At 37.4% G+C, this 24,889-nt stretch overlaps 2 protein-coding genes and 1 long non-coding RNA gene across 3 annotated transcripts; 1 reads left to right on the top strand and 2 right to left on the bottom strand.

Moving 5' to 3' along the window:
* The first annotated feature begins 1,604 nt into the window (after positions 1–1,604).
* LOC103448007 (DDT domain-containing protein PTM-like) lies at positions 1,605–9,897 on the top strand. The gene is made up of 10 exons (XM_017335844.3): positions 1,605–1,816; positions 1,972–2,949; positions 3,197–3,874; positions 4,120–5,257; positions 6,200–6,485; positions 6,623–6,747; positions 7,123–7,589; positions 7,683–7,711; positions 7,919–8,404; positions 8,500–9,897. Exons 2-10 carry the CDS (start codon positions 2,129–2,131, stop codon positions 9,432–9,434), a joined length of 4,965 nt encoding a protein of 1,654 aa, XP_017191333.2. The 5' UTR covers positions 1,605–1,816; positions 1,972–2,128; the 3' UTR covers positions 9,435–9,897.
* A 741-nt stretch (positions 9,898–10,638) lies between these two features.
* On the bottom strand, positions 10,639–23,315 carry LOC103448008 (AP-2 complex subunit alpha-1-like). Its single transcript, XM_008387244.4, has 27 exons — positions 22,807–23,315; positions 20,724–20,855; positions 20,085–20,210; positions 19,703–19,765; positions 19,527–19,624; positions 19,220–19,427; positions 18,459–18,530; positions 18,285–18,377; positions 17,572–17,673; positions 17,279–17,376; positions 17,024–17,105; positions 16,827–16,915; positions 15,847–15,952; positions 15,701–15,766; positions 14,636–14,742; positions 14,437–14,541; positions 14,116–14,236; positions 13,822–14,004; positions 13,442–13,678; positions 13,040–13,120; positions 12,775–12,939; positions 12,583–12,669; positions 12,362–12,487; positions 11,710–11,790; positions 11,555–11,626; positions 11,304–11,383; positions 10,639–11,226 (listed from the first exon to the last, which is right to left on the bottom strand). The coding sequence occupies exons 1-27, from the start codon at positions 22,936–22,938 to the stop codon at positions 11,076–11,078; spliced, it is 3,063 nt and encodes a 1,020-aa protein (XP_008385466.2). The 5' UTR covers positions 22,939–23,315; the 3' UTR covers positions 10,639–11,075.
* Positions 11,792–12,207, bottom strand: LOC139189725 (uncharacterized). Its single transcript, XR_011573594.1, has 2 exons — positions 12,069–12,207; positions 11,792–11,971 (listed from the first exon to the last, which is right to left on the bottom strand). It is a non-coding gene; the product is annotated as an uncharacterized lncRNA (long non-coding RNA).
* Positions 23,316–24,889: the final 1,574 nt, after the last annotated feature.

Below are 24,889 nucleotides of genomic sequence, written 5' to 3'. Positions count from 1 at the left end.
ATTGGATACAGATATGCTAAACTTTTACATTTGATTTTGTGTCTTGTACCAATTACATTTGAAATACCATTTATTTATTCGAAACTTTAAAGAACTTTGGCGAGGAATTCTACAAGGGGAAATTTTCCTGCCATTTTGCTGGATAATGTGTCTTTTTGTTCCTCAGCATAGCAGTGAACGGAAAATAACGAAAATGTGTGCCATTATGCCTACACGGCCACTTTTAAAGATGCACTCTGGTCAGATTGATTTACTGAGTTAACTCACCGCTACTCTGACTGAGTCAACCCTACGCATACGCAAATATTTTGGGTTTTCAACTTTTCTGATATGTATTACGCCTAAGCAGTTATGCTGGGGAATGGATTGGGTACGGATACAAGCAGCTATCTATTGTTACAATCCGTTTTAATTAGCTGACACGTGGAAAAATCAACACTCATAGGCTGCCTAGGTCTTGGGTGGTGGGGCCAATACAAAAATACAAGTTTTGGTTTGTACTGTTTTTATAGAAATAGTAATTTGCAAGTCTCGACATAGATTTTTGAATAGAGAAAGGCATAAAAGTGGAATTTTCCATGGAGTTGTAATATTTTATATTTTTGGTACAATATTTCTTAATATTCCACTTCATTTACTTGGACATTATTCAGAGAACTGTTATTAGAATTTCAAAAATTTCATTCTACACTCGTTACAAATGTATTTTCCTTTCTAGTTATAGACAGTTTGAAGCGCAAAATAATTTTTTATTAAAAAGAACATATTATTTAATGATTTGTGTGTGTTTGTTACAAGTGATATTAGGAGGTGAGAGAGTCGAAAACAAGACATTCGATGCAATGGTAATTGTATGCATATAATATTTTATAAAGTTCATATTGTGGTTGAATTTGTAACGCCAAGCTGGGTGTATCACACTCACTCAAATGAACATATTATTTTATTTTTCATTAGAGCTTGTATTCAATTGAGATTTTAAATTTTTTTAATTCATTTACAATCTATGAAATTTCATGAAGTTTTGATTTTGATAGACTGTGAATTTCCTATAAACCCTAGGGAGAGAGGCATGTTTTGTTAAACCTTCTAAATCCATATAAATTCTTCATTTTCAAATTCCTTTTAAAATCAAATCTTTATTAAGTACACCATGGCTTTTATAAAATCATGATTGGACACATTCAAAATTCTACAACTTAAATAACTCCTTTTAAATTTTGATTAAATACCCTTACTTCTATAAATTCTTATAAACAATTTCAACATTCCAACACCCCCTAGTCTAAAATGACAAAATGCTAGCCCATTGTGAGAGGTCTTAGACTCACAATGAGCTAACAATAATGTGTCCAAGTTCGTATTTAGGGAGAATCGAATATAAGAAATTTCAATTATAAATAAAGAACTATAAAAAATTTCCTAAATGGAAAAACGGATCTTACTTTTGTTATAAAAAAAGTGGGCCCGCAGAGTATCATAGAGCCGCAGCACAAAAAAAAAACCTGCCGATACGTATTTATTTCAATTTTGGTAAACATGCGCCGCAATAATTTGCGCCACGAAAAAATTAAATAACCCCAACTCGTCCGAGTTCAAACTGGCGACTCGTGAAGAAACTGAGTTCCGAGTCATGGATATCCCGCACGCGTGACAATTTAACTCGGGCAGGGATAGGGGGGAGAGGCAGTTGTTTTCTCCCAACAGGGCTTTTCTCTCTCTCTCTCTGCGGCGCTCTCTCTTTGGCGCTCTCTCTTTCTCTCTCTCGCAAAGCTCCCAGAGGCGTCTCTAATGGCGGTTATCAAACCCTAACTAGGTACCGCAGTTGCACATATATATTTATTCCCTTTCTCAATCAGAAGCACACAAAAAAAAGCACAATTTTTTGAATCTGAATGCTATTTTTATTGGAATTTAGTTCGAACAATTTTAGATTCACTCCTCGATTGTTTTTGTATTTTGGTTCGACAGGATCTGCCCAAACCCACCTGGATTTTGCAGCATTTTAGATGAAGTATTATCCATATCTTACTGCTTAGGGATAGGAGAGGGGCTTTAATTTTGGGTAAAAAGCTTAGGGTTTTTGTGGCGGCTTGATTTCGGGTTGGAATCCGATCGGATTGGCTAAATGGACAATCCGGTAGTTAAAAAAAGGGGTCGCCCTAGGAAGCATAAAGCGGAGGATGAAAAGGACCGGAAATCGGGTCCTGAAGCTAAGAAACGGGTTGTTGAGACAAGGTCGATTGTGTTGGTGGGTAGATATGTGTTGAAAGACTTCGGGAGGAGTGGGATTTTTCTTGGGAAAGTTGTGTATTACGATGCCGGGTTGTACAGAGTTAATTACGAAGATGGCGATTGCGAGGACTTGGAGAGTGGCGAGATTCGTGGCATCCTTGTTCGTGATGATGATCTTGACACTGGTTTGAGCGTTAGGAGGAAGAAGTTAGATGATTTGGTGTCGAAATTGAGTAGGCAAACTGCAGCTGGGTTGGATAAGAATGTGACAAAATCAGCCCATGAGGTGGATAGGATTGATTCACCTGCATTCGGTGAGTTGGGTGGTGGAGTAAAGATCGAAAGTGATGAGATTCAAATTGAAGGTGGTGATGATTCGTCTAGTGATTCGAGTGAGTATGCAAGGGATAAGGATATGGGTTTTGGTGATGAGCCACCGTCTGTCCCACCGCCACAGTTGCCGCCTTCTTCAGGAACCATAGGTGTGCCAGAGCAATATGTTTCACATCTTTTCTCCGTGTATGGTTTCTTGCGATCATTTAGCATCTCCCTGTTCTTGAACCCATTTACATTGGATGATTTTGTGGGGTCGCTTAATTGCCGTGCTCCAAACACATTGTTGGATGCAATTCATGTTGCTTTGCTGCGTGCCTTGAGGGGTCATCTTGAAACACTCTCATCTGATGGCTCAGAGGTAGCACAAAAATGTTTGAGGTACATATACATACAACTCTCAGTGCATTAGTTGATTGGATCTTTTACAATATCATTATATTGAAGGAGCCATATTAGCTTCAAGTGCATACTGCATATGGTGTTAACCGAGTTTCCCTTCTTGTACTATGTTTTAAAAACAGAAAAATAATTGCAGTAAAGTATTTTTCTATATAGATATATCTGATGTTTGTATTTACCATTCCATTACTAAACTTTTGGGATTATGTTTTCAATTTATTTGCAGGTGCATTGATTGGAACTTGATTGATACATTGACTTGGCCTGTTTACTTGGTCCAGTATTTGACAATTATGGGATATGCAAAAGGACCAGAGTGGAAAGGCTTTTATAATGAGGTTTTGGACAAGGAGTATTATCTATTATCAGTTGGTAGAAAGTTAATTAATTTGCAAATCCTTTGCGATGATGTCTTAGATGCTAAAGATCTGAGAGATGAATTAGACATGCGTGAAGAATCAGAAGTCGGAATAGATTGTGATGCAGAAGTGACTAATCCTCTTGTAAGTGGGCCAAGAAGGGTCCATCCGAGATGTTCCAAAACTTCTGCCTGGAAGGACAGAGAAGAGGTGGAAATTAATCGGCCATCTGGTAATGCAAATTCATTTAGTTCCAAAGGTGTGAAAGAGGACGTGGATGATGTAGATCGTAACTCTGATGAATGTCGGCTTTGTGGCATGGATGGAACTTTGCTTTGCTGTGATGGGTGTCCTTCTGCTTATCACACGAGGTGTATAGGTGTTATGAAATTGTCTATACCGGAAGGGTCCTGGTATTGTCCTGAGTGCACAATTAATAAGATTGGGCCAACAATTACGATGGGAACATCCGTTAAAGGAGCACAAATATTTGGCATCGATTCCTACGAGCACATCTTCATGGGTACTTGCAACCACTTACTGGTGTATGTTTTCAACATCTTTTGTTTTTAGTTCCCCCATTGTTGTGTTTGCTACGTATTTTAATTACTGATGAACCCTTTTTCCAAAAAAATCATTCTTATTGGTTTGTGGACATGCCTCCATCTCTGCCTCAGACTTTGATTTTTTTTCTTTAGTTCTATCTATGTCTTGCTCTTAATGTCTACTCATTCATTTGGAATGTCACTCAACCTATCCGGTTTTTAATGTCCTGGCATGATTTTTGCAGGCTCAAGGCGACTATCAACACAGAACCATGTATTAGATATTACAATCGGAATGACATTCCAAAAGCCCTTAAAGTTTTACATTCATCTGGCCAACATACAGCTTTATACTCAGAGGTCTGCAAGGCAATTTTACAATATTGGAGTATCCCAGAAAGTGTCTTCTCTCTTCCACAAGTGACTGAAACAGAAATTCCATTGGAAAATACAAAGGAAGGTGCAAAATCTTCTATGCAGTCACTTCCTTTGCCTGGAAAGGAAAATCATACAGTTACAACTCCAATTAAGGCTGAGAATCACGTGACTAGTGTAAGTGAAACCAACTTAGGTTACATGGCAGCTTCATCTCTCAATGTCTCTGATAAGATTCAAGTTGACCTTCCTAATTCTCAGAGCAATGGGGTCAGTACACCACAGGAGCGCCGGCCTTTGATTATCAAGATACGTACAAGGCAGAAAATGGAATTCTCTTTACCAACTGCTACTGGTAGCCAGCTGGCTGATCCATCTCATCTGACCCACCAAAGCTCAGTTGCAATACCTCGTAGTACATGCACCTCAGGGAACATCAACAATTGTCACAATGAGCATGCATGCATGGGGGCTTTTTATAAACCTCAGGCATACATAAATTACTATATGCACGGGGAGTTTGCTGCATCTGCTGCTTCCAAACTTGCTGCAATATCATCAGAAGAAACTCGGGTCTCAGATAGTCATGCTTTAGGCAATCCCAGGAAAGCTGCATCTGCAAACATTTCATTGCAAACAAAAGCCTTCTCATTAACAGCCTCACGTTTCTTTTGGCCAAGTTCTGAAAAGAAGCTTGTGGAGGTTCCAAGGGAGAGATGTGGTTGGTGTCTTTCTTGTAAGGCTTCAGTTTCAAGCAAGAGAGGATGTATGCTAAATCATGCTGCTTTGAGTGCCACCAAAGGTACTATGAAGACCCTTGCCAGCCTGGGTCCTATAAAGAATGGGGAGGGGAATATTGTAAGCATTGCAACATATGTATTGTACATGGAGGAGAGTTTACGTGGCCTAGTAACTGGACCATTTGTCAATGAAAATTATAGAAACCAGTGGCGCAAACAAATTTATCAAGGATCAACTTTCAGTGCAATAAAAGCTCTATTGCTTGAAGTAAGTTTTTAATATCCTAGTGTCTGGTTTTTTTGTGTAGATTTTAGTTGGTCCAGTACTTTTCTACTAGGCAGTAGCGGTTAGTGAAAGGGGCCTTAGTTTCTATCCTCCATGAGCTCCACCACATGAAACCCAATGGTACTGTTTATGATATGCCCCTCATCATTAGCTTCTTATGTCAATTACTGACAAGTGATGCCTAAAATGAATTTGGATAGGTTAAATGGACTACTGAAATCAGAGGACCAATTTTAAACCACTTATTAGGAAAATTTGTTGCAGGATTATAGGGACAATTATTTCCATGTATATCTAACTTTTGCGATCTGGTTTGAGTTTCAATCTGAACTTTTAAGTTCAGTAGATATACTGAAAGCATGAGATTTTGAAATTCTTACTAATTGGCAATTATGCAATTAACTTTGAAGAAGTTTGCCATTTAAATTTTCAATTTCATTGATCAGTTTCATTCTGCTTGTCTTTTGGTCATATATAAGATTTTTTTTCTTTTTTACCTGGCCAGTAAGGATTAGAGAGATGTGAGAGAGACCAATGCCAGCCAAGTTATACAAATTTAGTAGGAATCAGTGCAATACAAGTGCAATCACTTTACTATTCTAGCATTTGTGAAAACGTTTTAGTTATGCTCCTGAATCTGCACGGGAAGATTTTAGTGAAATAAGCCTCTTGTATTTTTCTACTACTTTGGTTGCAGTATAGTGCCTACTTCTGCTTTTCGTTAGTTCTTATACAATATTTATAGCAGCAGTGTGTGTGTATGTGTTGCTCAAAGTTCCATAAGATGCCTTGGTAGGTTCTCCCCTAAATTGTGACCTGTGGTTTATTAGCCTCTTATATCCTATAAATGGGTGAATTATTTTGTGATATATATTTTCATGTCTATGTATATGTTCTGATGGATGATCCGTCTCTTATCTGCAGCTTGAGGCAAATATACGAACCATTGCTCTGTCTGGGGAGTGGATAAAGCTTGTGGATGATTGGTTGGTTGATTCTTCCATGATTCAAAGTCCAACTTGCTCTGTTGGTACAACACAAAAACACGGACCAAACAGGAGGGGCAGGAAGCAGAATGCAATTCATGATGATAAAGATGATGATTGCCATGACCAGAGTTTCGTCTGGTGGCAAGGTGGGAAGCTATCAAAGCTTATATTTCAGAGAGCAATTTTATCTCGTTCTTTGGTTAAAAAAGCAGCTCGCCAAGGTAACTTCTGTCTTTGCCTTTCTGCAAAACTATCTGTTTTTCCCTGTATGATATCTTTGAACTATTGAAGGTTTTCATTTCCAGCGCTGTTGGGAGGGGTAGGGATGTGTACTAATGGCTTTTTTGTGGTCTGTTAGGTGGTTGGAAGAAAATTTCTGGTATATCTTATGCTGATGGTTCTGAGATTCCGAAAAGAAGCAGACAATCAGTATGGAGGACTGCAGTTGAAATGAGTAAGAATGCATCACAGCTTGCGCTTCAGGTTTGTTATTAACTTGCAAATACCTAAATTCCTTGCTCTGTTCACCCCTCTCGCTTTCTTTATATATCTCTTGGCCTGGCCGCATATTAAGGGCTCGTTTGGATGTGCTTTTAAAATGACTGAAAGCGCTTTTAGAAAAAATGATTTTGGGTTCCAAAAGCACTTGAAGTGGTTTCTGCAAGAAGCGCCAGTTATGTGCTTCTTCAAGAAAGCATTTTTAAGTGCTTTTTCAGGATTTACTTTCATCTTTACTAAAGATTGGTTCTAAAAACATTTTCACCAAAAGCGCTTTTAGTCATTGTAAAAGCACATCCAAACATGCTATAAGTTCGTGAGGTATGTTGTTAAGAAACTTCAACTGTAATATTTCACCAGGTCAGATATTTGGATTGTCACCTGAGATGGAGTGATCTTGTTCGTCCTGAGCAGAACCTCCCTGATGGGAAGGGTGTGGAGACAGAAGCTTCTGTTTTTAGAAATGCAAATATATGTGATAAAAAATTTGTGAAGAACAGTAGCATATATGGGGTTGATTTCGGTGGTCAAAAGCATCTGCCTAACCGTGTAATGAAGAGTATCATTGAAACAGAGGAAAGTCAAGATGGATATAACAAGTTTTGGTTTCCTGAACTGCGCATTCCTTTATATTTGATTAAAGAATATGAAGAAAGGTTGGGCAAAGCTCTTTTGCCATCAGCTGAGCAGCCTTTGAATATGTTCCGCAAGTTACAGAAACAGCAGTGGAAGGTTCCCCGCAGGGATATATTTTTTTATCTTGTGTGTAAGAGAGATAATCTGGACTTGTGTTCCTGCTCTTCATGTCAACTGAATGTTTTAATGCGGTAATTACTTCATACAATTTATTCTTTTCAATTGTTAAGTTGTCTATACTGCTATGTCAAAAACTGAGTCATTATTTCTCTGTTGTAATTCAGGAATGCGGTCAAGTGCTGTGCCTGTCAAGGTACATTGACAGAACCTTCTTTTGGCCTTTACGAGTGCAGTGTTTTAATTAGGAATCTCTTAAAAATGTGAATTATGCATGAGTGGCTAAGTAACTACCAACTTTTTTTAAAATGCACGATTTGCTAACCATATGATCAAATACCAACATCTTAAAGGTGTAAAATTTATTCATCAATGTTTGCAATTTCTTCTATATTTTTGTCAGGTTATTGTCATGAGGACTGTACCATAAGTTCAACAGTTTCTACGAAAGAAGAAGTTGAGTTTTTGATCACTTGCAAGCAGTGCTACCATGCAAGGGCTCTCATTAAAAATGAAAACTTGAAGGAGTCTCCAACTAGTCCTTTGCACTTGCAAATGCAGGAATATCGAACTCCCATAACAGTCACCAGTGTTGCAAGGCCTAAAAACTACAATCAACCAGTAACACATGTCAGAGGGCAGGGGACTCGTTCTGAGAAGAAACAGGCAACTTCAGACTCTGCTTTGGCAGCAAAAAATCGTCACGGCATTCGTTCTTGGGGTATTATATGGAAGAAGAAGGGGGGCCCTGAAACTGACACTGATTTCCGGCTTAATAATATACTTCTTGCGGATGGTTCAGAAGTGCATGGGTTGTATCCTGTTTGTCACCTGTGCCATATGGCATATCAGTCAGATCTGATGTATATATGCTGCGAAACTTGCAAAAGTAAGTGTGCTCCCACAAGTGGAATTTTTGGCTCTCTCTCTCTCGTACCACCTGTGTGTATGTGTCTAAGATTGATTGTGTTTGTGGTGATGCAGATTGGTACCATGCTGAAGCTGTTGAGCTTGACGAGGCAAAGATTTCTGAAGTGGCTGGTTTCAAGTGTTGCAAGTGTCGGAGGATAAAATCACCTGTGTGTCCTTACACTGATCCTACAAACATAAAGACGCAAGAGAACAAGAAGGTTCACACTAGGCGTCCAAAGCAAGAAACAGTTGGAGAAGACTCTGATTCTGCAACCATTTCCATATCTGATTCTAAAGTCTGCGAACCGGCTACTCCAATATTTCCCATGGAGGAAGTGCCCATGCAGGATGGTGATCCTCTTCTCTTTTCTCTCGCTAAAGTCGAGTTAGTTACAGATTACGATTCGGAAGTTAATGCTCAATGGAATACTGCTGAGCCAGGGCCTAGGAAATTACCAGTGAGGAGGGGTATTAAGCGTGAAGAGGATGTAGATGCCTTTCATGAGAGTAACATATCTCATCCTGGAATATCTACACATGGTGAAACGAATTACCTGTCAAATTCTATGGACTTTGATCCATCCCATGTTGGATGGGATAACTCCATGAATGGAGTTGAAGGTGAGATGGTGCATGACTATGAAGATCTAAACTACGAGAATATGGAACCGCAAACTGTCTTCACTATCAATGAGTTGCTGGCACCTGATGATGGTGACCAGTTTGATGGATTCCAAGCACTTGTAGACGAATCTGGAAATCTGGAAAACCAATATACAGTTTTCCAGGATGGAGGCCTTGATCAATATAACATGGCTACTTTCAGTGATGAAGTAAAATCTGCAGTTGAGATGATGCAATGTCAGGTATGTTCACTTCAAGAACCATCACCCAATCTTTCCTGCCAGAACTGTGGGCTATTGATACACAGTGAGTGTTCTCCTTGGATTGAATCATCATCGGCGAATGGAAGCTGGAAGTGTGGCCAGTGCAGAGAGTGGCGGTAGCTGTTTTTGCCATCCTTCTAAGGCTTCAAGCTTTGTTTCGGAGTGAGATCTCCTGGACGAGAAGTTGCAAGGTAATGACTTCTTGATGGTTGTTGAATTTTTTGATTTTTGAGAAGGCGAGACTCAAATATGGAAATTTCAGTTTTCTTTACTTCCCACCGGCGTTTCTGAGCCTCTAGCACATTCAGTCACATTGAGAAGTTTGGGAAGCTGAATTGTGACTTCCCAAATAAAAAAATGGTTGGGCGGGGGTTTGGAGCTCTACTGTAAAGTGTCCAATTTTTCCGTAACCAGAAAATGGGGTTTTATTGTTTCACTGCCTTCGTATTTTTTGGGTCTGAACAAAGAGTTCAGACGATAAGCAGGTTTTTGGGGCTTATCTGATTAAATTGCTTGTGTAAATGAATTCAGACCACAATTTTTCATGTTATGAAATCAGGTCGTAATGAGGAGTATTTTTTTATGTTGTGGAATGTTGATTATGCCAATGAGTGACTTCCCGTGCAAGTTATCGTGTTTTTCTGAAATGTAATCCAGTACCTCGATCGACGCTCAGTATAATAAGTGGGGTGAGAACACTGGAGATTTTTCAGCGTGTCAGGACATAACTCAGTACTCTTAAGGCTAGGAATCCCTATATATTATGGACTCAAGTCAGGAGCGTAATCTATCCGTGAGACTCTTCAACCCATCAAACAATATAACTTTGAATTGTGTCTTCACCGATTTAATGATGTTATTTAGTTTGACACATTTCCAAAGGGATAGAATCTGTCTACATTTCGTTAAAGGGATTTTCAAGTTCCAAGGAATTGAGCTCGAGTTGCAAGAAATGGATCACTAAAATTAGAAAGGCATGTACGAGAAATTTACAAATGAAACCTTCTAGAGTATGGTTTTGCTAATCCTCCTCACATGGCTTTGTAAGGCTCATGGATTGAATTTTTATCCGTCTACGTAATTTTTTGTGATCCATTGTTTGCTAACTTCTGAGGTTCTGGTAAATTGGTAATTCAAGCGTTGGTTATGCAATGTGTTGAAAATTCTCACTTACTAGAGTTGTAGATTATTCGAGGGATATTATGCCACACGGTAACGTTAGGGCAGAATGGCTAATAGGGCGTCACGTGGAGGGAATTTATTCCCGCACCCCTTAGTGTAGAGTAGACATTTTGTACCCAAAGGGGCAACACATATCACACACTGCAGATCAACCCAATAATTTGTATTAGTGAGAAGAAAGATTATGGTTATGCATCAACAAACAAATACAAGCTATTACAACTAATCTACTCCATCATATGTAACTACAGAAGCCAATCCACTGACAGACACTGGGAAGATATGTAAAATGTGAATCGAGCAAGATATGTAAAAACACCGCCACCCCAAAACCGCGAAAATTTCTCACGTACGCACAATTGTATTGTAGAGAAAAAAATGTAGAAACCCCGACCAACCGCCCGAGGAGAGATCCACTCAAACACTTAAGCCGCCCGCACAAATTAGCTCACACTTCAATTCTGTCAGCCCTTGCATCGAGATTTTGTTTGTCCACCTCTTCAACTTTGCGCGGGAGAGGCCACTGGGCAGGTTGTATAAATCAGATTTACGAGTGTATAATGAACAAATCCTCACACATCACAGCAGGCCGGCCAGCATAGCCCCGGGATCCGTTAATGCTGCAACCGGGCTGGTCGGTTGAGCTACTGGAGGTGCTGGCGGCACTGGTCCAGGTGCATGAGGGGCTGGAGGCATGAAAACTAATTGTTCCTTGATGAACTCCTTCAACCTGCACATCACTCGGAGGTCAGAGGATTCTATCTTCCATCTTCCAAGTCAGAAAATTTTAAGGTTAGCAATACATACTCAAGCGTTAATGTAGGGTCCCCTGAAGCAACTGTCATACGCAACTGTGTTCTGTCTGCTGGATCTGTTTCTATTCTAACCTGAGGAGAGTAAAACAAGCTAAAGAGTGAGCGGCCTGTTACAATTCTAGAGCATCATTTTCAAGAAACATATTGTTATCTATAACAATAAACCGACAATTGGGGGTTCAGCTGTGCCGTAATACCACCAATTAAAGTCTGAAGTCCTGGAAACAAACATATAGCTCTTACCAAGCAAAGCATGGCCCGTGTATTTTCTGAGTAAAACGTTGTACTTGCAACAAGATTATTTGGATTTGGATCCTAAAATAGAGAATACATTAGTGACCACCTTAAATAACTGGCAGACTTGCAAGGAAAATTTAAAACATAAGAAGGGAACTTACAAGCGCTGGACAAACCATCAACCGGAAACTGTTAAGTAGATTCGCCATTTCTACAAGTGGCATTGGTTTGACACCTCTAACCTGCATTGTTTACTGGACAATATCACCACATGCCAAATACAGAAGCTAGCCAATGTATAACAATTTAACCTCGACCTGGGGTTAGCAATAAGCTGCTTGAACAACGCTAAAACTTTACTACAAACTGGTTAGCATGTTTTTATTATTCTGATACGTGTAACACTTGACAGGTTCTATCATCCTGCTTTCCAGTAGATTACACAACATCAGCATAAACCTTCCCATCAGAGTTTGATGGTAATGAAATTGTCAATCAATTTTTAGAGGGCACAACTTACACTATACAAGTATACGAATTATTCCGCAAAAGCTGAATGAAGGGGACTAATAAGCGCTCATGTCATTAGAAATTTACTTTGTCAATGACTCAACATAAATGAAGGCAAGTGCACTGGGTAAGGCTAGCCGACATTCACCTCTCCCAGACCCTGCGTAAAGCGGGAGCCTTGTGCACTGGGTACGACCTTTTTAATGACTCAACATAAATGGTTGTCGATTAGTTTTAAAATCCATAAAAGGAATTTCTTCTTCAACACAAATCACATATGGGACAAATTCTTAACACACATACCACTTCTTGAAGCTTCAGAGGTGGCCCCGATAGTGATCTCCACTGAGGAAAGAACTCTTCAGTAGACACCGGAATAGGCTGAAGAAATTTACTTAAGACAGCTGGGAGGCGAAGTTTGACATTGACCTACAAAAGGGTTACTATAAGTATCTGAAGCCACAAATATGACCTGTTTTCTGCTTCATTGGACGCTAAATACAAAAGAATTTTAGAGTAAGTACCATATTGTTACCAAACTTGTAGGAAAAGTCAAGAACCGCTACATCCCTGCTAGGTCTGAGATTCACAACTTCAAGTGGGCATTGTACCTACACAACAAAACAAAAAGAAATAGACATACACAAAGCTAATAAATATGAGAGAGGGAGAGAGATCAACCACCAAAGCTTAATTATAAGGGTAACATTTAGTACCTGTGCCCTGGGAGGAATAGTATCCGGTACTAGTGAGAGCTCCATTTTCAAATGAGAGGGAGGTAATATTATAGCCTGAACTGACACAAGTGGTGAAGTATTTTTGTTTCCCAAGAATAGAACAAGAAATCCTTGATGTAGCCGCCACTCGGATTTAACTCCAATCTGGAATAACATCACATGCATGTCAGTATAAGCCTAATAAGGCCTTGTTGAATTTTCATAATCTCAAAGAAAAAATGGAAACTATGATTTGGGGGAAAACCTGAATATTAGGATCTTCGTATAGAACACCACTATCTTTCAAGCAGAGAGCATGAAATCTTTCAGCAATATTTCCTATTGGCTGCATTTAAGAATTATAAAATTAGTTAACAAGTATTAGAAAATAAGTATAACTGACAAAAAAAAAAAAAAAAAAAAAAAACCAAAAGCAAACACATTTATCTAATAGTTAGTGTATTAAGCTCTACTCAAAAAACACCATTACTTCTAAAAACAGAAAATACCAATTAACCAGGATCAAAACATCAATATCTGATTGACAGTCCAATTTACAGAGCAGAATACACTGCATTTGGAACACTTTCAGGTTCCACCTAGATCTTAGAACTTAGAAGAAATACAGCACCCAGCAATGATTGCAGACAATGTCTACAGAAAGTACCTGAACAGAATTTTGCTCCTCGCCAACAGGCACAATTGCTGAAGCATCCACTGCATTTGGATCGCTTCCTAATCCAGGGGTTACAGTCTGCTGTTGCTGACCAGCAGTAGCAGGACGGCCTTCAATAGCCAGGGGACCCAAGAGATCACCAAGGAGATCTGCTGAAGGTGGCTGAGGATCAACTTTACTCAAAGTACCATTTTCCTGAGACAACCCTTGGTCAGTTGAATTGTGATCCTGTGACATTACCCAAACATACATCAATGTTCAATCAAAATAAGATATAATATTTGTATGTGAAACTACAACATGCATACCCTAAATACACAGAATGAAAGAAAAGATCAGAATCGTTATTGAAAAGAAAAAACAATACTAACCGCGTTACTGCTCATGCTGGGCATCTTGACAAGACCGAGCTGGTTGACAGGCGGGGTCCCGTTAGCAGGGCGTTGATCGGTCACAACCAAAGCACTTGATGTTTGCTGCTGGGCCCGCAACTTGATAGCACTTTGTTCTGCTGTATCAACCTCTGTATCTTCAGCCTTCTTGATCAATGCAGACTACATATTAAACAAAAATATATATATTAGAGTTTGTTTCAATAATTTCCAAGAAATTGATAGTGTTGTGAACTGACTGATCCTCTGAAGGAAAGTGCAAAACAAATGTACCTGCCGCTCAGGAAATTTAGGCATTTCAGCCAAAATATCCACCAGATCTGCACCTCTCCTACTTAAGGCAAGGTATTCAGCAGCTCTTTGTTGTATCTCAACATCAATGCAACTCTCATATCTGAAAGGAAAAAATTGTGAGCTAAAGAAAAAAATAAAAATTAATAACAGAAGAGAACCAATTCATGAAAGTAAAGACCCAAAGGACAACCCCACTTGTTGAATATTGCATAAGTAAACCATGCGATAAAGAAAAACACAGAATTTGATTAACAGAAAAGAACCAATTCATGAAAGTAGAAGTACAGAGGACAATCTCACTTGTTGAATATTGACCAGATCTGATTCTGTAGTTCCTGGTCTGGAGGCTGAGTGTGCATAAAGATCTTAGCATATGTTGAAAGAAGAATAGGTATAGTAGATGTCCTGCAAATGCATCATACAATGTGTAAGATATATACGGAAATGCTAACAGGATTTAGCAAGAATAAGAAACAGAGCTAAGTTTAAGTTCCCTTACGTTACAGCAGGAAGCTTCTCATGTATGACGGTAAATAATTCCTTCGGACTGCACCCAGGCCGTCTGGCCAAAAGATGGCCAAATTCTCCAATGATATATGCACTGACCTGTTGTATGTGTATTCATTCCAAACAAATCAAGAGAGTTATTTTATTTAGATGGTTAAGTTTGGTCAAAAAATATGCAAGAGAAAGAATGAACGCTAAAGATTGAGGCAAGTTGAAATTGAAACAAAACTCTTGAATATCATACGTGTAAAGATATATTCTGCCCCAAGACTTTAGAATTCACAACCTAGAACCCAAAAGCATAGGACTCTTTTTGGAACATAATGAGAATCTCCATTAAGAGTGATCTTACAATTCTCGAGCACCTTATCTTTCTATTATTTTTATATAAGACATCTAACTTTATTTATTACAGAAAAATAAGTAAAAAAGGTACAACATCTTTGGGATAAGTAGTGACCTTACTCGATACCTATTGGAAGTAAGACATATGACATCATGCCAATGAAATCTCTAAAGAAACTCCTAGCAAAGCCAATTCTAACCTCCTTACGTTATGTAAGCTAATAAACAATCATACTCTACATATGGATCATGGGCTCTCATGGAATCATTTAATGGCAACGGAAATCAATCCCTATAGAAATCTCTGTCCCTGTATCTCTCTCTCTCTCTCTCTCTCTCTCTCTCTCTCTCTCTCTCTCTCTCTCTCTCTCTCTCTCTCTCTCTCTCTCTCTCTCTCTCTCTCTCTCTCTCTCTCTCTCTCTCTCTCTCTCTCTCTCTCTCTCTCTCTCTCTCTCTCTCTCTCTCTCTCTCTCTCTCTCTCTCTCTCTCTCTCTCTCTCTATAATGTATGCCAGAAAATATTCTTTTCCTATACTCTGGATTTGGGCCATCGATCATGTTGATTTTTGCCAGAATGTCAAATGTGTAGTCCAGATTCACATTTTGTCAACACAAGTCTTACAAGTGAACATGCTACATAATCCAGCATACAATAATCTCTTTCAGATTATATTAAAGCTTGTATGGAAAATCAAATCATAGTCTATACGCACCTTAACCATAGTCTCATGTATAGCAGGTTTGTCAAGATACTCCCTAGCTTTTGCTGCTGCATAAGGCTGATCAAATGCATAAAATGTCAGTAATAGTTACTAAAATGAACGTATCCATCAATTAAATTGCACCAAAGCACTCTAACCTGTAAGTCTTCGTTATTTGTAACAAATTGCACAACACGAAACCATATATCGTCACTAACAAAATCTCCAGCCTTGTCAATTAATTGAAGAATCACATCTACATACCTGTACAATATCATTATGCAAAAAATTGATTAAGGTTTACTTCCCATAATACATTACTTCAAGAGTGCACAAATAACAAAAGAGAAGCCAAGAATGATCCAGAAGAATAGAAGTAACTAAATAACATAATTCCACACACTTAATTCCCTCACAGACAAAACCACCCAATCAAAAAATTTATGGAAACTAACTTTTCAAACATATGCATGTGCGCGTGCGAGTGAGCATGTGTAAATAAACTCAATAAAGCCTTACCCTAACTAATCCGAGTAGCTAAGTAGAATACAGAGTAGGACAGAAATAAAGAAGCTAAGTAAATTGATCTGTTTTCACTATTCAGTCACTCACATCTTTGGTAAATTCTGTACTAGACCTTGATGAAAATAGTAAATGTAGTTTCAGAGTAAAATGTCACATAATGAGCTGAAGATATGTCAAACCAAAAACAGAAATAGAAAATACAGGCAGGACAAAAACAAGACTAAACATTTTCAAATGGTCATGAAAAATCACCTCTTTTATAACCGCAACCTACATATATCATATATCCTTATAAGCAAAACATGTGTTTAATATAAAACAAGTCACCATACACGTTATGAACCTCACGCTTCTCTGTCACTTCGTCTAGTATTCCCTACGTATCTAACTATCCATTCATTTTCTCTTTGTTTTTCACTGTTAGTTGTCTACCAGGTTCTACATCACATTGGCTATTTTAGTAATTTTATCCCCCACTACAGTTGCTTAACAACTCAGAATCATAGGCCTGTTTTCAGATTTCTTCAAGCACGTATTTGTCCAATATCATATTCCTTTCACGGGAGGACAATGTTTTTCAAAAGAATTGGAATAAAATAAGATCGACTCTTACCAAGAAAGATCAGGGGCAAACTTTTCTGCAAGAATGGCAGCCTTAAGAGACAATTCTTCACGCATGGCAAAATCTGCTGTGCTAAGATACTGAATGCAGATGAAATTCAGAGAAAATAAATGTGTGCTAATACAAACAAGAGACAATCTACCAAAATCCTATAAAACCAACTAGAACACACCCAGCATTTAATGTACCTGCAATAATTCTTCGACTATATCCTTTGCATTTGAAACATCACACATACCATAAAGCAAGTCAAGAGCACGCCTACGTATACTGAGCATATAATTCAATGTCAGTAAGCAAAAATGGTTTAAGATATAGAAAAAGGAAGCACTAAAATAAGAGCAAGTACAATAAGAAAAAAAAACAAATGCTGTTTTTTATAGAAAAACAACTTCCAGATATCTGACATGTTCAGCAAGAGCCAAATAGTCAACAGTTGTAACCTGATATCTGGATCCTTCAATGAGGTGATGATCTGAGCCTGATGTCTCTTGATGATATCTTGCACATCAGTAACCATTAACATGCGGGTCATATTTTCCTACACAAGCAATGTGACTTTAAATCATACACATATCCAGCAGTAACATGTTTACTCTTTCTAAGCTATAGTCACAGTTTCCTTTGTTTTCTTCAGTCAAGGATTGCATTAAAATGAATGAAAAAATATGTTACTTATCAATTGATACCTTTGTTTAACAAAGAGTATGAAACCATAAGTGTTTTCCCCACTTACCAAACCAAGATATCGGATATTTGGTTCACGGACAGCAATAAATTTTCCAAGAAGGGCAACACACTGAGACATCATCTCCTTTTCAGCATCAAGATGCATGACCTAAAATTGGGCAATGATAACGCAAAGTACATAAGAATCACTTGCCTTTAAAAATAATAGATGAGAAACTTTTGTGTGTATGTGCTCTGGAGAAAAGAAAACAGAGTTCCAGAGAAAGCTAGCAAAGAAAATTTTGCAAACTTATTTAATTACAAGAGTCACAATCTTGGATGACTGCACAAACCCAAATTTATAAACATTTAAAAAATATTGATTAACCTTCAAAGAAGTGGGCAGGAGGAATAATCCAGAGGATACCACTTTCACTTAAACAACCTAGTCACTTTTACAAAATTATAAGGGAAACTGTTCATATGATTCCACGCATGTCTGCAAAATGTATATGCTTTATATATGTACGGCTGTACACAGAGAGACCATATTTTGTTGCATTCACTCACGGCATAAAAGACGTGATTTTAGAGGAAATCAATGCCAAAGCAACCAGAAGAACTACAGGAATTACTAAGGTTTAAAAAACGGTCAGCCAAATAGGTGTACTACTACTTATATGCATGTACAACTTCTACACACATAAATTAAAAGGAAACTCTCAATAAATGGTGCCTAAATACCGAAATCATACATAACAAGTACTGCAGAAAGCTTACTAAAGCGAGGGCTTCAAAGAGAACAGCATGTGATGCATTGTTCTTATTAACATTTTTCACAACATCAGTACCCATCAAAATCCGCTGTAAGACCTGAAATCACCAGTACAACGTTTTATAGATGCAAAAAATATACCACCACAACTGATAATAAGTTCTTGACAGAAAATGAACCTCAAATAATGATCTTCTGGTATTTGGATCTTCGACGGTTGGAAAATACTGAAGAGCCCTCATTGTCTTGACCTGTCCTAACAAAAAAATTTATAAGTCTAACACAAACTCGTTTACATGCACCAAATGCTACAAACTACAGAATGCATTACATTCCAGCTCACCATTTCACCCCTGCACTGCCTAAGCCAAGCCTTATGGGCTGTAGTGACCATCCAGCAAAGCTAAATGATAAAGACTCAGCCTTACTAAGTCATCCAGGCATGGCAAGAAAATGAAGATATTATCAAGGCTCTAAGTACTGGCCAATGCCACTTAAAGATAACTCAACCTCATCGGAGTTTTGAACCCCAGAAAAAACCTTTGTGTAGAAAACTACATTTAAATCCAAAGAGGAAAAAATGGTGCCACATCTGCCAAATTTTTCTTTAATTAGAATGCTCTAGAAGCTTAAGCTAATAAAGTTATAAGGCTGGTTGAGTTACAATCTAAGTAGCAAGGGTGCTGGGTATATGGTACTCTGACCCATGCAAGAATAAAATGACAATGTCCACTTTAATTGGTGGAAGCTTAAAGAACACGTGGAGGAGACGGCACAGAAAATAGACAAAGACATAACTGCAATTGTTTTAATAAAATAGATTTGACAGGATGAATCTTTTTCATAGGGAAAAAGGATAGGTGGCTGATTTTATTTGATATCTGGTATATGCAAAGAAGGCTGACAAATAAAACAAAACAAAAATGTATATATTACGAACCTGAAGCCAGGGAGATGGGATCCCATAGTAGGTGTACTCTTGTGGAATATCCTGGTTCCTAGCTAGTCGTTCTAAAATTTTAACGCATTTTGGAAGACAACTCCAGTAAGCATCATAGTGGTTTGATACAAGGGCAACAAGAAGGCTCATAGACGATGTTAAAACACCAAGATCACGTTCATCTAAAAGTTGTGCCATCCGGTCAGCCCTAAAATAATTAGGAAAGGAGAGAACCCATCAAATAGGCACAGAAGGCAATAGTATTGGGAATAAATCCTGCAGTGAAGAAAATCATATATTCACATACCAGCCATCGACATTGACAACATCAGGATTTTTTCTATACAAGCGCAATAGACATAGTGCAGCTTTTTTTCTCACAAGTGGTCTGTAGCTGCTAGAAATCTGAATAAAAAAACACTTCATCAACAGAATCATTTTCTATTAATTTCAACCAAACATAAAAAATCCATCGCCCCTTACAAGTAACTTTTGAACATCAGGTGCTAATGACTCCGCAAATTCTCGCCCACCAATATTCCCAACCTACAGAGTAGAATACACATGAAATATTGACTGGTACATTAGGGACACAAGAATAATAAGACAAACAAAATACAGCATGGAAGCAACAGGTTCAGAAAAAAAAAAAAAAAACTTATCCAAATAAATATTCAAGATATCCCAGGTATTTCAAACCACAATATTACTCAACAACACTTATTTAATATTGACATAACATAAAATCATATAATTATGGAAGACAAACAGAAGATAAGATCATATCTCATCATTATAACTTACAATTTCAAAACAAAGTTAAATACTATGTTTCGAACACCTAACAGAATTTCTATGGCCATACCATAGTCAACGCCAAACATTGGAAAGTCTCATTCCGACCAATGATGTCATTGCGCACGGTATTTATCGCTAATCTCAGAAAATCATGGTTCTCATTGAGCAAGCATGCTGTTACAATGTACCCAACCTGCAATTAATGTTCGCACAATTGAAAGTCAATTAGAGTGTGAGATCAACTTTTTTTTTTATAAAGATAAAGCAATATAATAGAATTATATGTTTAGCATACTATCATTGAAAATAATCACATGAGAAGAAAATTGTGCATTTTTTTTTTAAGTTCTATTTATAAAAAATGTATGCAAAAGAACCATAAAAAAAATGTATTCTTATTTCTTATAAGTATAAAACTGGATGTAGGAGTTCAGGTCAGCTGGTGAACTTTGAGCAGTGTGGTGTTCACAAAGTTAACCCAAAATTCATACCACCTCCAATTCATATACCAGATCTACTTGGTATCTGAGTGACAAATGGTGACCCTGAGACGTTGTCAATCACTATTTCCATTGGTTGATATACAAGAAGAAAACGAAGAGGATGTGTTTACTTCCTAGACTTGCAAGCTATATTTCCATACATGCAAGGAAAGTGGAAAAGTAGTGCTAGTCATTTTCTGGTTGATATGAAAAGAATGTATCACCTGCTTTTCTGGATACTTAGGCGCAGATATTAGAGAAACTGCTTCCATGTGCCCAAAATCCACATCGTAGCCCAGCATATAAATGTAAAGCATTTTCCAGACATATTTCTTCTTTTCATAAGGTGTTAAACCCTGTTGATAGAATTAAAGAGAATTTTCATTAACCAGTCACCTTTTTTGTAGCTAAATAGCATTAGCAAGCAATAAAAAATGACATACCGTATTGAGTAATAAAGTGTAAGAAAATTTTCATAAGAAAATAGACCTCTACCAATTAAGAAAAAGGAAAAGGAAAGATTGTGTAAGATACTAAGTTACAGTATTGAACCAAAGAGAAGACACTATAGGATTTATGTTGCGAGATAACTAATGTCAAAATCATTAATGAGAGAGACAGAGAAGGCAAAAGAGAACAATGTATTTGCTATTTTTTTATTAGAATAATATTGAATTAAAATATAAAAAGGTACAAATCAGAGCACAAGATAGTTAATGTCTAATTTCATGATCATTGACGAGAGAAAAATAGTTTGGCACAATTTTATGAGAAACAAGAGTAAATAAAATGAAAAAAGTACAATGCAGAGGACAAGATATCCACTATATACAGATCCGAAAATCCAACAAACTTGTACAAAAAATATTTAAAAACAGCACTAATCTACCTAAATAACAGCAACTGTCTGAGCCAGAGAAAATCTCATAAGAAAAAAACTCCCCAAAACTCTGAAGAAACCAAAGCACATAACAGTACCAAAAAAGCAAACTTAATCTTCAGCTCCTCTTCCCCAAAAGTATCAAACATCCTCCTATGTCCTCCAACCAAATTACCCAAAACAATCATCGCACAACATCTTCCTTAACCCTCACCTCTTCTTCCTCCCACCAAAAACTCATGCCATTCACAAAATAAGGTGTACAGGGAGCTAGAACAGCATCACCAGTAATAGCTAACAGAAATCGTCAACAAGGCAATACAAAATACTTGTGACCAAACACATAATAATAACTTTTGATTGAGACCATGGAGAAAGCACCAGAAGATGGAAAAATGTTTCAAATTTTCATGAGCTCAAAAATGACTCAATATAAGTACACATATTTGCTGGCCAAACCTAAAATCCACAGGTGATAAATAACGTATAACGTGAGTGTGCAGAAAAGATGTGTACAAATATGTTTCAAATTTTCACGAACTGAATCTTAAATTCAGCATAAGAGCTAGGTATACGTTATTGAATGGATGAATTTCAATCCAACTTGAAATTTTCAAAATGGATGCTGTGTGACCTTAAAACTGCAAACAATAGAATTAAAATGAGGGAACACTGACACGTTTTAGGTGAAGGAATGCCACCAAACATCAAGACTATCCCCATGTGTTCTCCAATCTCCCTAGGCACAGACTAGAGTTCACTTCCCATCTTATTCCCTCTCCTAACAAGAACTCAGTTCAATATTTCAAAAACTATTAGATAGCAATACATAACTAGGTGAACATTAACTAAAAATTCATCAGGTTTAATGATATTCATCTAAAAGCAAAGCAAGTGACGGCGAACGCCTCTGGGTATTTCATGCGTATCATTTGAAGCCCATCAACATGCAGTACAAAATTTAAATTTGTAAATAAGCTTGAAAGTCATTTCTATTGCCCCTCCAGCATAACCAGTCCACAGCAAAGCCATTTCTAAACAAGCTTGAAAGTCAAAAAGAGAAAGGCTGATGCCACCAAATTCTTAGCAACGGCGATAATCATAAACACTATGTAACCTTTATTTTGGAATTCGAAATCAACCTCAAGCTCACTTCACCATTTCCATTCCACAAACCCAAAATTGCAAAATTTGAGTTTCCTACCCAAAATTGCAAAATTTAAGCTTTCCTTTCATTCCTCAGACTTTCCCAGCAGCCAAACAAACACCCAGAAAAAACCCAAATCCCTAATTCAAGCAATGAACCAAGTCCACCACGGCCTGGATCAAAAACCTCACTCATCCCCCAATCCCCAAACTTTAACAAGAACGAATTCGCAAAGCAACAACACATTCGAAAAGCGAAAACCCTAAACCTAATGACAAACCTTTTCGTTTTTGAAGCGTGTACGGACATTCCCAAGCTCCTTATCGACCCGGAGCCTCTCCTGCTCTTTGTTCGGGCAATTCCGAACGTCGCTGATGAAAACAGAGAGGCCTCGCATGCCAGACAACGCCATGGCCGCTCAGATCCAGCCCTAGCGATACGCGCACAGAGAGAGAGCCACCACTCCTGAGCTCCCCCAAACCCCACCGAGATTCTTCTGGGTCCTGAGTTGGATCTAAGGGGCAGCAGAAATTGAACACTGTTGGGGAAGATCAGCAGCTCCTCCAATTGCAAAATCGGAAAAATGGGTTTGATCTGAAATGCATACGCTGGTTTTTCTAGAGAGAGAAGGAAGGTGGACTGAGAGGAAATTTCAGAAAAGCCGTGGGTGAGTGCTGGAGGGAGACGACTTTTATTCAGTGTTGCCCGATTGAAATCATTTCAATTTCCACCTAATACTTCCATCTTCTTTTCATTTTTCCTTTTTTAATTTCTCAGACAGACAGGCATATTATTTATGCAATTACTTGACTAATTTATTCAAATTTTTCTTTTATTTTTTTATTTTTTTAATTTTAAAAGAAGAACAACTTGTAGCAAGCCATGGTTATCCACCATTTTTAAATCTGAAGAAGTTATGGAGAATTTCACTCTGTCCGTTGACACAATCAAGCAGACAGAACCTCCTATATTTTTTTGTTTATTAGAGAGCCGTGGTTCGTGCTCTTATCACTGGATCATTTGCTGTTGTTTTTCTTTTATTTAGTACAGCGATATTGCTAGTGAGTTAAATAAATAATTAATTATTAAAGACAAGAAGAGTGGAGGGAGATCGAAACACCAACAAAGTACCAAGATGATGATTATTTTTCGCTAATGCGTATCTGCATCCAAATTATTCTTTAATTATTTCATCCAAATTCATGTTTTTGTTCCATGAAACATTAATATTATCAAATTTTGAAATGTGGGTCTATTTTTCGTTGTGTTTTTACTCTTGCTAAATGCCCAATTATTTATGTGATTGGTTTTAGGGGCCACGCAATTGCAAAGTTCAATTTTTATGAGTAATATATATTTATTTCAAATCTGACATGAATGGGATGGGTTTGTCAATTTTGGATTTATGTTCTACCAGCAGCATTGCTGGAGATTTAACTGCACGGATACTTAGTACTACGATCTAATGATATTTTTATTCATTTATGAGTTGAGAGATCTTAGATTTGATTCTTGTTAAAGATAAATTTGAACCATATTATTGATAACTCATTGTGAAATTTATCACACTTCCTTAATATAGATAATATCATTTATAAAAAAAAATTAAAAAAATTATATTTAAAAAAAAAGCACTAACTAACAGTCTTACAGATAAGTCTTTTCATCCATCAATTTTCTTAAATTAATTTTCTGTTTTCTCTGCTGGTATTGCTTAAAATGCTGACCTGGTTTTTAATTTAAGGTTTTTGCTCATTTACTCTTTAAATTTGTAGATTATTACAATTATTTTCCTAAATTTTTAATTTAGCCAATTATCCCCTAAACTTATATAAATAGTTCATTTCTTCCTCAATTTCAGATATTCAAAATTTTCATCTATTATTTCATTCATGTTTAACACAACCACTTAAAATGGTAAATTTTGCCCCTCACTAAAACCCACCACCGAGGTCTGATAGCAACAACACATCTAAAGTACAACAAAGTGACGTTCAAGTGTTGTCCACATGACGAATAAAAATTGGATGAAATGTTGAGTAATGTAACATGGAAGTAATTGGCTATTTATAAATATCAAGGGTTAACTGGTTGAAATAAAAGTTCACAATAAAATTGACAGCGACTAACATTTTCAAGAAGTAAATTGGCTAAAAATTGATTAAGTGAGACTCATCTAAAAATGTTATATAAATTAGAACTAAGCACATAAACGGTCATCACAATTAGGTTAAGTGAGACTCTAGTTTAGTTCTTATCGGACAATATAAAATGATCATTCTTTTAGTCTAACTCAATACTAAACGCCTACAATTTAGTTAGTACTATTCTATGTACAAATTAATCTATCTGATTGAAGTAGT

Source organism: Malus domestica, chromosome 11 (assembly GCF_042453785.1).
Source record: "Malus domestica chromosome 11, GDT2T_hap1".
In the NCBI taxonomy this organism is placed as follows: Eukaryota; Viridiplantae; Streptophyta; class Magnoliopsida; order Rosales; family Rosaceae; genus Malus; species Malus domestica.
This window is presented reverse-complemented; position numbering and strand designations above follow the sequence as displayed.

What these genes read in the sequence shown, in the direction of transcription:
- LOC103448007 (XM_017335844.3), top strand. Translation starts at nt 2,129, where the DNA reads ATGGACAATCCGGTAGTTAAAAAAAGGGGTCGCCCTAGGAAGCATAAA. An exon ending in TAAAAGCTCTATTGCTTGAA is followed by an intron (nt 5,258 to 6,199) that starts GTAAGTTTTTAA and finishes TCTTATCTGCAG; the next exon opens with CTTGAGGCAAATATACGAAC. An exon ending in CATCACAGCTTGCGCTTCAG is followed by an intron (nt 6,748 to 7,122) that starts GTTTGTTATTAA and finishes ATATTTCACCAG; the next exon opens with GTCAGATATTTGGATTGTCA.
- LOC103448008 (XM_008387244.4), bottom strand. Translation starts at nt 22,938, where the DNA reads ATGGCGTTGTCTGGCATGCGAGGCCTCTCTGTTTTCATCAGCGACGTT. An exon ending in TCTTTGAAGCCCTCGCTTTA is followed by an intron (nt 17,674 to 18,284) that starts GTAAGCTTTCTG and finishes GCCCAATTTTAG; the next exon opens with GTCATGCATCTTGATGCTGA. An exon ending in CTATTCCTCCCAGGGCACAG is followed by an intron (nt 12,670 to 12,774) that starts GTACTAAATGTT and finishes TTTGTTGTGTAG; the next exon opens with GTACAATGCCCACTTGAAGT.